At 43.2% G+C, this 12,996-nt stretch overlaps 1 protein-coding gene across 1 annotated transcript in view; it reads left to right on the top strand.

The window, feature by feature from the left end:
• The window catches only part of epha5 (EPH receptor A5), a gene marked incomplete at both ends in the record, with an annotated part of 53,726 nt that extends 42,455 nt beyond the window's left edge, over window positions 1–11,271 (top strand). The window contains 8 exons of the mRNA XM_079235187.1: window positions 635–820; window positions 1,325–1,386; window positions 4,088–4,155; window positions 4,239–4,380; window positions 5,702–5,851; window positions 8,987–9,180; window positions 10,368–10,532; window positions 11,160–11,271. Coding sequence (XP_079091313.1) covers window positions 635–820; window positions 1,325–1,386; window positions 4,088–4,155; window positions 4,239–4,380; window positions 5,702–5,851; window positions 8,987–9,180; window positions 10,368–10,532; window positions 11,160–11,271 — 1,079 coding nt within the window. The remainder of the gene's footprint in view (window positions 1–634; window positions 821–1,324; window positions 1,387–4,087; window positions 4,156–4,238; window positions 4,381–5,701; window positions 5,852–8,986; window positions 9,181–10,367; window positions 10,533–11,159) is intronic.
• Window positions 11,272–12,996: the final 1,725 nt, after the last annotated feature.

Below are 12,996 nucleotides of genomic sequence, written 5' to 3' on the forward strand. Positions count from 1 at the left end.
AAGGTTGCAGAGAAGTTTAGGAAATAAAATGCAGTAGTGAGATGCAGAAATTGATTAATATCCTTGAATCTGGTTCAATTAAAGGCAGCAGCAAACAGAAAAGTCTTCAATGTGGACTTAAAGGAGCTGAGGGTCTCAGCAGACCTGCAGCTTTCAGGAACCTTGTTCCAGATATGTGGAGCAGAAAAGCTGAACGCTGCTTCTCCATGTTTAATTCTGACTCTTGGAACAGAAAGTAGACCCGTCCCAGACGACCTGAGGGGCCGGGATGGTTCATAAGGTAGCAGCAGATCACAAATGTATTTAGGCCCTAAACCATTCAGTGCTTTATAAACCAGAAGCAGGATTTTAAAGTCAATTCTTTGTTGGACAGGGAGCCAGTGCAAAGACATCAAAACTGGAGTGATGTGATCCCCTTTCCTGGTCTTAGTGAGGAAAGCTGCAGCTTTCTGATTTACTTTTTACCGAGGCATGTGAACATTATTTCAATTGGTTGAGGTTTTAAATAACAGAAGAAGAAGAAAAAAAATGAATCAGCTATGCAAGGTTTGTTTCGTCATTTCATCATGACTTTTGCAGATCAAGGTGAGCTGAAATGGTAAGGCCACAGTTAAGCTCTGTCTCTTTTCCTCAGGGGAGTTCGGCGAGGTGTGCAGCGGACCGCTGAGGCTGCCCGGGAAGAGAGAGATGCAGGTCGCCATCAAGACCCTGAAGGCGGGCTACACCGAGCAGCAGAGACGCGACTTCCTGTGGGAGGCGTCGATCATGGGCCAGTTCAACCATCCAAATATCATCCGTCTGGAGGGTGTAGTCACCAAGAGTGAGTCACCAGCATGTCTGTTTCTAGTCAGACTTTGCCCTCTTTGGTTTTTGGTTGTGAGCCTAAGAATCCCCCTTCAGGATTTAGAACATATGTCACAATGCAGATTACTGTGATCTCTCATATGACAGTTGTACTGTGTAGATGTTTGGGAATCTCAAGCTAAACTTGTCAGACTCTGCTCTGATTTCTTCAGTCTATGAGCTGTACTTAGTCAGGGTTTTTCATCCAGCTGTTCTTCATCAGTCCGGTTTGGATGTGCTTTGACGGCTCCAACTGTGCTTTTACCAAGCTCAGTTGTACTTTGAGTTGTACTTTTTAAATAACCTTTTCTCTGACATACTACTTATGTGTTTATATGGTGAATACAGCATTAACCAAATTAAATGTAATACATTTCAGAAAGCTCCAACATTGCCATTCTGAGTAGCTGAATCCTCTGAAACGTACACAGATGTGCTATGCTTCTCGTGGTGAAGTTGTTTTTCGTATCTTGTTTCTCAGGCAAGCCGGTGATGATCATCACTGAATACATGGAGAATGGATCACTGGACACTTTCCTCAAGGTAGGACAGAGGGGACAAGGATTGTGAAGAGAGGGGAATCTAGGGACAAGGGAGTGAAAGATGATAAGGTGATGGGAAGGAGACGGTGGATAAAAAGGATGATGATAGAGAGTATAAGAGAAGAGGAGAAGGAGAAGGGTATATGGAAAACCACTGATTCTCAAGAATCAATTTAAAATGGGAATTTTTTTTGCAGCATATTTGTGGTATATATGAAAATGAAGTGGTGTCTGCTCTCAGACACAGATCAGTGTTGGTCTGTACTGAGGTAATTGGCAAACGGGCACAGCTGGAGATTCACCAGTTGCTGAAATGCCAAGTTGGGAGGACAATTATCACAGGGGTGAATGAAAAAAACAACATTTAATCCTTTGGAGAGGAAAATACATTTACGAGAGCTGTTTTTCAGGGGAGATAAACGCACCACTGTGGGAGAATATGTCCACCAAAAGCTATCATTATTCCAATTCAATACCTCATCATTCTACACGTTGAAGCAGAAAAGAACTGCAGAAGAATATGTGATAGCCATGAATGTCTGTGGGAAGAATTAGCCTGTGTTATGCACAATGTGTGACTGTGAAGAAAGACGTTGGCAGGTGTCAAGGGGAAAGCAAAGTTACATTATCACATACTGAAGGCGGCGTGAGTATTCTTTCTCTCAAGCGTTCTCGGAAACAACAATTAATTACACCGAATAAACACCAGTCTACATGGTGCAGACTTTGAAGTTACTCTATAATTGTTTTTAAATGTTTACTAGCCACGATTGCGAGATCACTTTACCAGAATATATGAAAGACATCTGAGCACTCGGGGCTGGAATCACGTCTGCATTGTCTAGACAATTTGGACTTCACTGAGTAGAGAAGGTAGGCTTATAATGAAGGCTGGCAAACCTCTGAGTTAAGTGATCCCTCTCCAGAGCACTTAAGTCTATTCACTGGTTTCAATGGCAAGATGCTCAGTTGGCGGACAAGGCTAAATCCTGTGAAAAAAAAAAGAGGGTAAACTCCTGCAGCAGATGGCTAATGGAGAGATGAGAGAAATAAGGTCATGTGATTGCATGATGGAAACAGCTGCAATTATGGAAATTTGGGAAAGGTGAGAATAATGTGGTGGGGTGCTGGAAAGGCAATGCAGACTGGAAAGGCCTGGATAAGATGTCCTCAACCGGAATGTGTAGAATGTGTAGAATGTGTGGACGCTGTGAGACTAAAGACAGAGGAAGGTGCTGCAGGGCTGCGGTCAGTGGAAACTGCTCGGGCAGCGATGCTACTGGATGGCAAAGGGAAGCACAGGAGCTGGGAGACCAGCAGGCGGAGCAGCCGGACAACCCTGTGAAGTAATTACATGGATGGCTGGTGCACTGAGGCTGGATGGAAATGACACAGCCATGAGAGGAGCAAAGGCCGGACTTTTTTTTTTTTTTTTTGTGAGTCGAGTTAGATGGAAGTGACCCTACCAGACCTCTGCGGCCCTAAGCTACATGAGCTACAACGAGCATAACACACCGGATTCTCTGATAAAATGGGACAGGATGGCATGAAATAAAACAAAACGTCTATCAATGGATATCTGTAAACCTTTTGCAAAACGGTATTTCAGTGCCATACTCCGTTTCGTCTGGCAGCTCCTTCAGGGAGCTTCCTCCTGACCAGCATGTAAAGGTAGAGAGAGAGATAACCCATTCTGTCCTTGGCAAAAAAAAAGTTCTTTGCCCCATCATCATGCTGCCTTGGTTATTAAAAAAGACCTAATTATCAACCTTGGGTGTGGAGTTTTAAAGGTCCCACGAGAGAAGGTTAAACCAGGAACAAGAACGTGGCCGTGACTTGCTCGAGGGAGACGAGGCTTGGCTGGTGTCTGTTCCAGAGCCTGTTTCATAAAGCGTGGTGAGACTCTGACTGCAGGGCAGCTCGAAGCTCTGTGCAGGATTAGAAGAAGCCTTAATCATAGTTTGGGGTACAAAAGTGCACAGGTGATACCAAACAGAGAGATCACCATTGCCATAACATGTAGGAAATTATTATTATTAGAGATAAATTATTTGGAATTTATGTTTCCAGGAAGGAGAAGCTTAATAAAACCCCCACTGACATAAAACCGTGTGTTAAAGTTGGACGTGCAGTGAGGCTATAACTTAGAGTAATTGTGGCATTAATGGCTTTCATGCTACAAGGTAACTCGTAAGCGGCCGTTAACAGAATGCTGAGCTCTCATTTTACAATGCAGAGGTCATACGTGTCCTCTTATCTTACGCCTCTTTCTATTATTTTTGCAAGCTGACCTGGTTTTGCAGTCTACACACAGAAAGAAAGAAAAAAAACACTCTGCATTGAAGCAAATTGATTCACTGCATTGTTTTAGGCTTTTTAATACTAAACCACGTGGGAACTCGATCAGCATTACAGAACCAGTGTGTATATAATGCAGATATCCAATGCAGTGAAGACACTATGGAGAAGCACTGCGTTGACTACATGCTACATTACTGAAAGTGCATACAGAGCATCCTGTTTAAACAGCATTCATATAGAAGTTTACTGGCAGGCAGTATGTGCCACATTGTTGATTTTAAATACTGTTTGTCGTGTGATATGTTCCCATTTGTTTCCGACACCCCTCCTCTGAAGGTTATCTGTTCCCAGTTCTCAGGGAGCCAGATATCAACAAGTCTTTGTCCCTTCTTTTTCTTCAGAAAAACGATGCTCAGTTTACCGTCATCCAGCTGGTTGGTATGCTGCGTGGCATTGCGTCTGGAATGAGGTACACAGAGACGCAAACAAACTATCTATTACATCATTAGGGCACAGTGTTTAGATTTAATACATTTTTGTTGATAAATGCAGATACCTGTCCGACATGGGCTACGTCCACCGGGACCTCGCAGCTCGTAACATCCTGGTCAACAGTAACCTCGTGTCTAAGGTGTCTGATTTCGGCCTGTCCCGAGTCCTGGAAGATGACCCGGAGGCGGCGTACACCACACGGGTAAGATTGGTCATTTTTGTAGATGTATAATAGGACTTCAACTATTTTTTTTTTATTTTTTTTTTTATTTCATTGTCACTTATGGTATCAAGGCTAAGATGATGGTCACAATTTCCCAGACCCCCAAGGTGACATCTGCAAAACGCTCAAAGATATAATTAAAACGACATGGAAATGGATAAAAGCAGCAAATAGGTTTGAGTCTCGAGCAAAGAATCAATGGTTGTCAGTTTTGTACTGATCCATTAATCGTGTGACTGTTTCAGCACCACTGTGAGAGGCAGAGGAACGGTAAAATAGAGGGCACACTGCTGTGTCTTTGAGGACATTTATATTCAATCCTGTGTGTGTGTGTGTGTGTGTGTGTGTGTGTGTGTGTGTGTGTGTGTGTGTGTGTGTGTGCAGCGTATTGTGTTACATCAAACTTTGGATTAAGTTGAAAACTCTTACGTAAGAGTCTCGCTCAAACCGCAAACACACACAGACACACACACACAGACGGCAGCAGGTTTTAAATTGAGCTGTGTGTCCCGGGCTGAGTGGCGTCCTGTCAGCCAGAGACTGGCTGCTTCCTGCAGGAAGAGGACCAATTAGTTCTCAGCTCAGTCTCCCCAACACTCAATTAGCACCGAGTCTTGCTGCCTTAGCGCCAAAAATCCTGTCACTCACCTCTCACTGCCAGGCTCCATCGCTTCTCTCTCTCTCTCTCTCTCTCTCTCTCTCTCTCTCTCTCTCTCTCTCTCTCTCTCTCTCTCTCTCTCTCTCTGTGTCCTCCTCTCTGACAGCAGTGAGAATAACATAATTCACACCCTTCATATAATCAGACCATGAGACGTCCCGCTGCTGTGTTCATCAATACGGCATCAAGCTAATTTCCCTACTCATCAGCCGAAAAACACATTTTCCTCTGGAACTCAGCAGTCGCCTTGTGAACTTTTCTATCTTTGCAATGAAGGCGCGATAATGAAGATGAGGAAAACGAGCCGAGGAATGTTAAGCCCCCCAACAGTTAGGACATGGGATTTGTTCAAGGAAATGAAAGTCTGCATTGTGAACTTGTTCATTAGTGTAATTGTAAGTTGGACCACATGCAGCACAAGTGTCTCAATTAAGGTCTGTTCTTTGTTTCCATTTTCGGTGTTTTGAATGCCTGCAGCTGTATTTATACACGGAAGGTCATTTGTATAAGTGTGGCGCTGAGCTGTTGTCTTATTTATGTTCAGCACCACAACGAACTAAAGTCACAATTCGAAGCGTAGCTACCTTTTGAATCCAACAAGGTGTTTGCACTATGTATGAAAGTTCTTGCTTGTCGTCACAGGGCGGGAAGATTCCTATTCGCTGGACGGCTCCGGAGGCGATCGCGTACAGGAAGTTCACCTCAGCCAGCGACGTGTGGAGTTACGGGATTGTCATGTGGGAGGTGATGTCATACGGAGAGAGGCCATACTGGGAGATGTCCAATCAAGATGTAAGTTTGACGTGACGTCGTCTTGGAACGTGTTTTTATTTGTTCTTGTTTCAAACCCCTGCAATTTAATCACCAAGTGGAAGGTAAGTTGTTGACCTTTTGGGAGGTGCATGCAGAGAAAGCAGGATTGTACAGCAGCCATGAAATGGCTAGAACAATTTACCAAACAATCTCAACTCAAGGTCCATTTAGTCCCGTAAAAGTCGGGTTACAAGCCGCTACTACCTTCGGTCGGTGTCCCGGTTAGCTCCCTGCTGCTGCTGCTAGCTTGCGCTGCTGCTAGCTTGCTACAGCAGGGACACCCACCGGAGGTAGAAGCGGCTTGTAACATGACCTTTACGGTAGTTGTTCTGGTGCTTTCAATAATATTGCATGATCTTCGTCAGCAGGGGGAGTTTGCCCACTGTTCATGGAATTATATATGGCCAGATTTCCTTTTGTTCTATTTAATAACACAATATATCTTAGCTATTTCTTGACAATTTGCTGTTTCATAGGGGGTTATGTGCCGGAGTATTTCTTGGCCGCAACCAATAACTTCCTGGAGTATGATTGCCTGGCAACTGCCCAGAGCCGGGCACATGATAATTAGTGACTTTTACATTTGTTACCATTTGACAGAGCCGAGCTAGCTGTCTCCTGGCTGTAGCTTTGTATTTTAACAGGTCGTTATGAGAGTGGTATCGATCTTCTCATCTAACTCTCCGCCAGGAAACAAATTGGCGCATTTCCCAAAATGTCAAACTTTTGCATATTCTACTGTTTTAGAGCAACTTAACTTGGGACAGCGATGAAGACGTAAAGGGAGAAACAGACAAAAAGGTGAAACATGCATGTCTCCTGTCTGGAGGCTAAATTGAGGTTGGAATAAGGAGGGCTGTGCAGGAACCTATTGTTACGAGTCTATTACTGCAAAGTGTGGACAATGGGAATGAATAGCTTCAATGGAAACACACAGAGAGACATTGCGGGATGTAGCAAAAAGGCGTGCGTAAGCAAAAGAGTGAAACAGGTGAATACGCATGGAGGTGCAGAGCTCAGCAGAAAAAGCCATGGCAGGGCGAATAGCAGCCTGTAGACCCACTGAGGCCGACTGTGTGTCTCACATTAGGCCTTGAGGTTTTTAGAACACTTGTAAACAAAACACAGCAATTTTGAACCTATTTGGCCAAATTAATTGTTGTGCTAGCGGGTTAGCTCGACTCAGCAAGAACCCAAATGACCTGTGTGTATCTGTGTGTGTCTGCACATCAGAGAGGAGAGGGTGCGGGAAAAGAGGAGGAGCGGCTAGCATCTACATTATAATGCAGCCCGGAGGCCATTTTAATGAGGAGACCTGCCATCGCGTCACACACCGATGAGCAGGAATGTCCCATCTGCCTCAGACGCCCCACACGCGCACTCATTTCCCACCCACAGACGCACACGGACGACATATGTGCGCACAGCCCTCCAGTGACCTCTTCATCCCCTGCTTCAGACCCCTCCCTCCCTCCTTTTGGTTATTAGGCTGTCTGTCTCAGAGAAGTCTGGAGAGGGAGGGAGTGAGAGAGGAGAGGAGGATGAGAGGAGAGGAGAAGACGTTTGATGTTTAATTGAAAGCGTTATGCTGGATTTTCTCTGATCTGTGCCAGAAAGTGCAGGCTCTCGCACTCCTCTTTCTCTAAGCTCCCTCCTTCTGTTTCCCATTTCTACCCCCTTTGCCTCCGCACTGCTTTCCGTCGCGCTCTCGTTTGTCTCTCCAAAATGCAAACTCTGTCAGTATCGTTTCCTCTCCTTCTCGTTCATCCCCGCTCTTTCTTTCGCCAACCTCGGCCTCTCATTTTCCCTCCTCTGATCTCTCCTCCCTGCCAGTCAGCCGTGTGTAGTTCCTCTCTGCTCTCAGCGCGCCGATGACTCGATGCCGTGCTCCACTCTCGCGCTTTTTTTGAGAGCGTACGTGCGCTTTCATGTGTGCGTGTTTATTAGGGTGCTATCACGTCAGTGTTTTGTGTGAATTTGACACAAGCAAAGAGTGTCTGAACTCAACAAACCCATTCCCTTCAGTTTCTTGCTCTGGCAGAACTAGGCTGAAAACTCCAGACTGCTTTCCACTGCAGGGTCTGAGGAGAAAGCCAGGGTTTATTTATTATTCATCTAATTCAATTCCCCCCTCCCCAAAAAAAAACATTTCTGTGATTTCAGTGCCGCGTCTTGTTACTTGCGGAAATGATTAACTGGGCCGTGCAGCGTATCAAATACACAAATTATGTTTTTATGATGTATTGCTTTGTTGATCTTCACAGGGGGGTTAGTTTTTGCTTGCTAACTTCATGGAGGTTTGAGTGCAGGGTCAGATAGAGAGCAGGAGCATCCCTGGAGCAAACATTTGGGTTCAGGAATTTGCTCCGGAGATTTCAAATTGGAAGTAACATTACTTCTGCTGAAGTTTGTCGCAATCATGCTGTGAAAAGGTAATAACATGTCCACAAGGACCACTCGATACCATGGAAATGAGTCTGCTTCAGACTTTGTCCGTGCAGCCGTCTCTCTTTCCCAAACCTTCCGTCTCTTTAAATGTGTCTCATTAAAAGTTGATCTTATGGTGCATCATCATATTACCTCATTACTTCCTCTTAAAAATACAGCTGTTTGGTCATCATTGTTCACTATGCGGGTCAAATTCTGTCACCTCTTCCCTTCAGTCCAGAGTCTTTTGAACAAACTTGATAACTGATCAGCATAATTTAGAATGAATCAAGATTCAGTAACTGCACAGATTCTGGTTACCGCAGGTCAGGTCTAACAGGGATAGGATAAAACCCCTGGTGACCAGAACAACAGACACAGTGGGAGAGTCTCTGCTCAGGTACCAGTTATTTTAATGTTCTGGACATTACATTTTGCACCTTTTTAAAAAAAATAAAGTCATCCTTTGGCTGGAAGGATTGAGACTTACATGGGAGGTTTCACTGCTGTGGCTGGTCGCTACTGTGACTCCTAAACCTTCTGGACAGCCTATTTAAACTCGGTGTTACTTTCTCACTCCTATTCTCAACTTCTAAATGAAGGTAACTCATTTGTTAGCAGATCTCAACCTGATAACAAAACCTAACCTCTCTTTGTCTTTGTCCACCCCCGTCTGCCTGTCTGCAGGTAATAAAGGCAGTGGAGGAGAGCTATAGGTTGCCGGGTCCTATGGACTGCCCTGAGGCTCTATACCACCTCATGATGGACTGTTGGCAGCGAGAACGCAGCAGCCGCCCCAAGTTTGATGAGATTGTCTGTCTGCTAGACAAACTCATTCGCAATCCCAGCTCGTTAAAAAAACTGGTCAACTCCTCACACAGGTATGAATTCAGTCTCTTTTTTTTGTTGTATTATTATATTCAATGCCAACACAAAAATATATATTTGATGGTTTAAGCAGTCAATGTAAAATTGTAACACTGACATATGAATATGATTTTCCTTTCTGTTAAAAAATTGAATGTATTCAATATTTTAGGGTTTGATTTTCACACCCACTGCTCGTAAAAGGCTACTAAATGTAATGTTGTGTTGACTTTTTCAGGAAGAGATAATGTCGGTTATTACAGACATTTTTTTGATCTTGAAAATGCATTTTGTTTCACTTGACCAAATCATCCTTAAGTGACTTAAATCCAGCTCTGCAAGTTAATAGACTCGTCACCATTGAGATGAAATAGAAATGGAGTTGTATTAAAGTCTTGTGGAGCTGCATAATTAAATCAGGATGGACACAGTAGCTAACTGCTGCATGCCTGCAAAGAAGACGAGAGAAATAAATGAAAGTGGCTCGATTTTCCTAAAACCACACATTAGTCTGAATTGTATTCAGTGGGGTATCTTTTGATTATCGTAACATTTGAATATTCAATTAGTATTTCCCAACTATGCACATGCATTGCATTAGTGTATAATGGCATGAAACGGCTATAAGTGTTGGGAAACAGACATTTAGTCAGACGCCCTCATTACCTGATTTTCTTACCCGAGATAATGAAATAATGTGATTTCACACACACACATACACACACACACACACACACACACACACACACACACACACACACACACACACACACACACACACACACACACACACACACACACACACACACACTTACAAAGACGTCCAGCAACACAGTTAATAAATCAGTGGCATATCTAATGGCCCATGGAATAACATATGACAGTTAGCCAGATTAAAGGGAACCCAGTACTTGTTCCACATAACACTCTTGTTCTATCTACAGCGTGGAGAATAGTATTAGCTTGTTTGAAAGCGTGGAGTGTGAACTGAATGACAAAGAGTTTCGAGTGGACAGCATTTTCAGCTTTGCGTGATGTTGCATAAATAGCGTAACGAAGACTCGCTGGTGACTTTTAAGCTCAGCCCTGGGCTTCAAAATGGAGTCGATCCAACTCCTTAATGTTTCTTTTACATTTGTGCTTTCATTTGATTACTGTCTGACTCTTTCTTTGACTGTGTCTTTGTCTTCCTATGCACCAGGGTTTCCAACCTGTTAGTGGAGCATGCCAGTGTAGAAGGGAACTGCAGCACCCTGAGCCAGACCGTGGGGGAGTGGCTGGACTCCATCAAGATGGGTCGTTACACTGAGCTCTTCATGGAAGGAGGTTACTCTTCACTGGAGACAGTGACTCAGATGACATCAGAGTAAGGCCACTGCCACACACTCGCAGACAAAGAAATAAATAAATAAAGAAATAGTCCTCATTGTCGTCAGTTTATATAGGGATCTTTTTTTTGCGGTTAAAAGTTGTCCTTACCAAAATGGTTGGTGAACTGACTCTTTCAAGTAAACGACATGTAGTTAAACGACATGATCCAGACTCAAATGACAACTATCAAATGCTCAATGCAGCGCATACAAAGCAACTCGTTTTTCATTTCTGTTTTTTATTTTTTATTTGGAGAAGCAACTGAGACTAAATGTTGTGAAGGTTGAAACTAAATGAGGCTGCAGGATTTAGTACAAGGTTGCAAGTCTGCTATAAATTTCTAAAAAGCAGCTATAAAGATAGATAATGCTACAGAATATGAGTATGACTCGTGAATGCATTACTCCACCATCCAGAAACTACTATATCAGTATAATCGGGATGTCTACAAGAGCTGACAGGCCTTGTGAAAATATTAATTGCAAAAACCTTATAAAGGAAACATTTTTAAGTTTAAGTACTGTGTTTTTTTATTTGTATTACTTGCATCATATATGTCTTTACTTATAAGCACAATGCTTGTTAATTAATATGGGCCGGTTGTTTCTGTGCTGTTTTTCAGGGATTTGCGAAGAGTAGGAGTGAACCTTGCTGGACATCAAAAGAAAATCATCACTAGTATTCAAGAGATGAGAGTCCATATGAACAACACCAACTCTACTGTAAACATCTGATGGATATGTACAGGCATGCACACACACGCAAATGCACACATATGAACATACACACAATATATGGACCTAGTATTTGACGAAAAGACTTGCTGTTGGACCTAGAACGGCTTAGCACTTTCTACGGACAAAGAAGCCCAGTGTATAAGGAACTAAACTGGAGGATCCACATTTTTGTGGTTCTTGTGTTTGGAGTTTGCTTTTGGTGTCATTGGGGATTGTTGACATTGCAGCACTAAAACCAAACTGAACTGAGCAGAGTGGTGCTACATGAAGGAAAGATGATGATGAGCTCAACTGAGCTCAAGTGAAGAGTTTTATTTCTAATTATTCTATTTGTGTGAATCTTGGGGATTGTGATATATCTGTGCACTGTCTGGATTCTTTCAGATCAAACGTGAAACACAGACCGCAGATCTGGCTCTGAGAGCAGCCAGCACTTTTAGGCTGTATGGCAGATACAGGGGGTTTCATGCAGCGGGCTCAAACGTAACTTTTTCAGCCTGTCTCAGGTGATCTGAACCCCGTGGATGTGAACAGTTTCTCTGGCAATTTTCTCTGGAAGTGCACCTCCATCACGAGTCATTGAACTGAACATCATTCTCAGGCGGGGGAACAAAGTAATAATGGGCCAAGAGCAACATGTTCATTAGTTTCAGTCTTTGCTTTTGCCATGCTGATAGGCTTTGGATTTTGTTTTTCTGTCGCTGGCACGTCTTCATGCAACAAGACTGCAGTTAAAACCCAGCTGTACAACTCATGAACGGTCCAGACTCATATTCAGGATCATGTTCTTATTTGTCTTCCAAAGCGATGCAAGACCAGACTGCATAGTGCAACCTTCATCGTTTTAATGAGGCTGAAATTTTAAAATACAACAAAGTAACAAGGAAATCGTCTGGGTCTGGCTTCTTCCAGATGAGTTTGGGTCTTATTGAACCTACAAAAGAAAAAGTGTGAAAAGATACAAGGCTTGAAGCATTATGGTACCCTATAACTGCTCTTCTGGCTGAATGTATAGCACTACACAAAACACAACACTCGGTTGCCACATCATTCTATTTTGTTTGATATGAAAGTTCTGTTAAATAGAATGTGATCAATCTGATCCTTAAAACCAGCTTCTAAATGAAACTGCAGATTGTAAAATATATTCAGCTGGCTATCTGTCATCTTCTGCCGAGAAAATCTGTAGGAATCTCCACAAAGATCTTGATGGGTTCCTACAGAACTCATTCAGCAACTCACCCCTAAACCATGAGGATTCTAGTTGAAAATCACTTCATATGACTGGATGCTTCACGCATGTTTTAATGGAACGTTCACTCAGATGCCGGGCAACCTTCGTGTAGGTCCGCACAGCTTCACTCAGAGTCGAAAAGAATTGTTTACTGAGATTCCACTGGAACCTTAACTGAGACCCCAATGGATCCTTCACACAGATTCTGAAGAACCTTCATGCAGACTTTACGTGGGACATTCAAATGGAACAGTCCCACAGGTTCTAATGGAAATGTTGCATGTTCAAAGGTGGGATTCAGCTGGAACATTCACTCCAACAGTAATATAATTCCATGGAAGTGCATGGGAAGTTGATCCTAATGGAACAGTTGCTCGTGTGATAATGGAACCGCCAGTAAGATTCCAGTGGGACTGTTTACTGATATTCTAATAGAACATTCACTCAGATTCTAATGGAATCTCTACTAGGATTCCAATGCAGCCTTC

Source organism: Taurulus bubalis (assembly GCF_910589615.1).
Source record: "Taurulus bubalis genome assembly, chromosome: 19".
NCBI lineage: Eukaryota > Metazoa > Chordata > Actinopteri > Perciformes > Cottidae > Taurulus > Taurulus bubalis.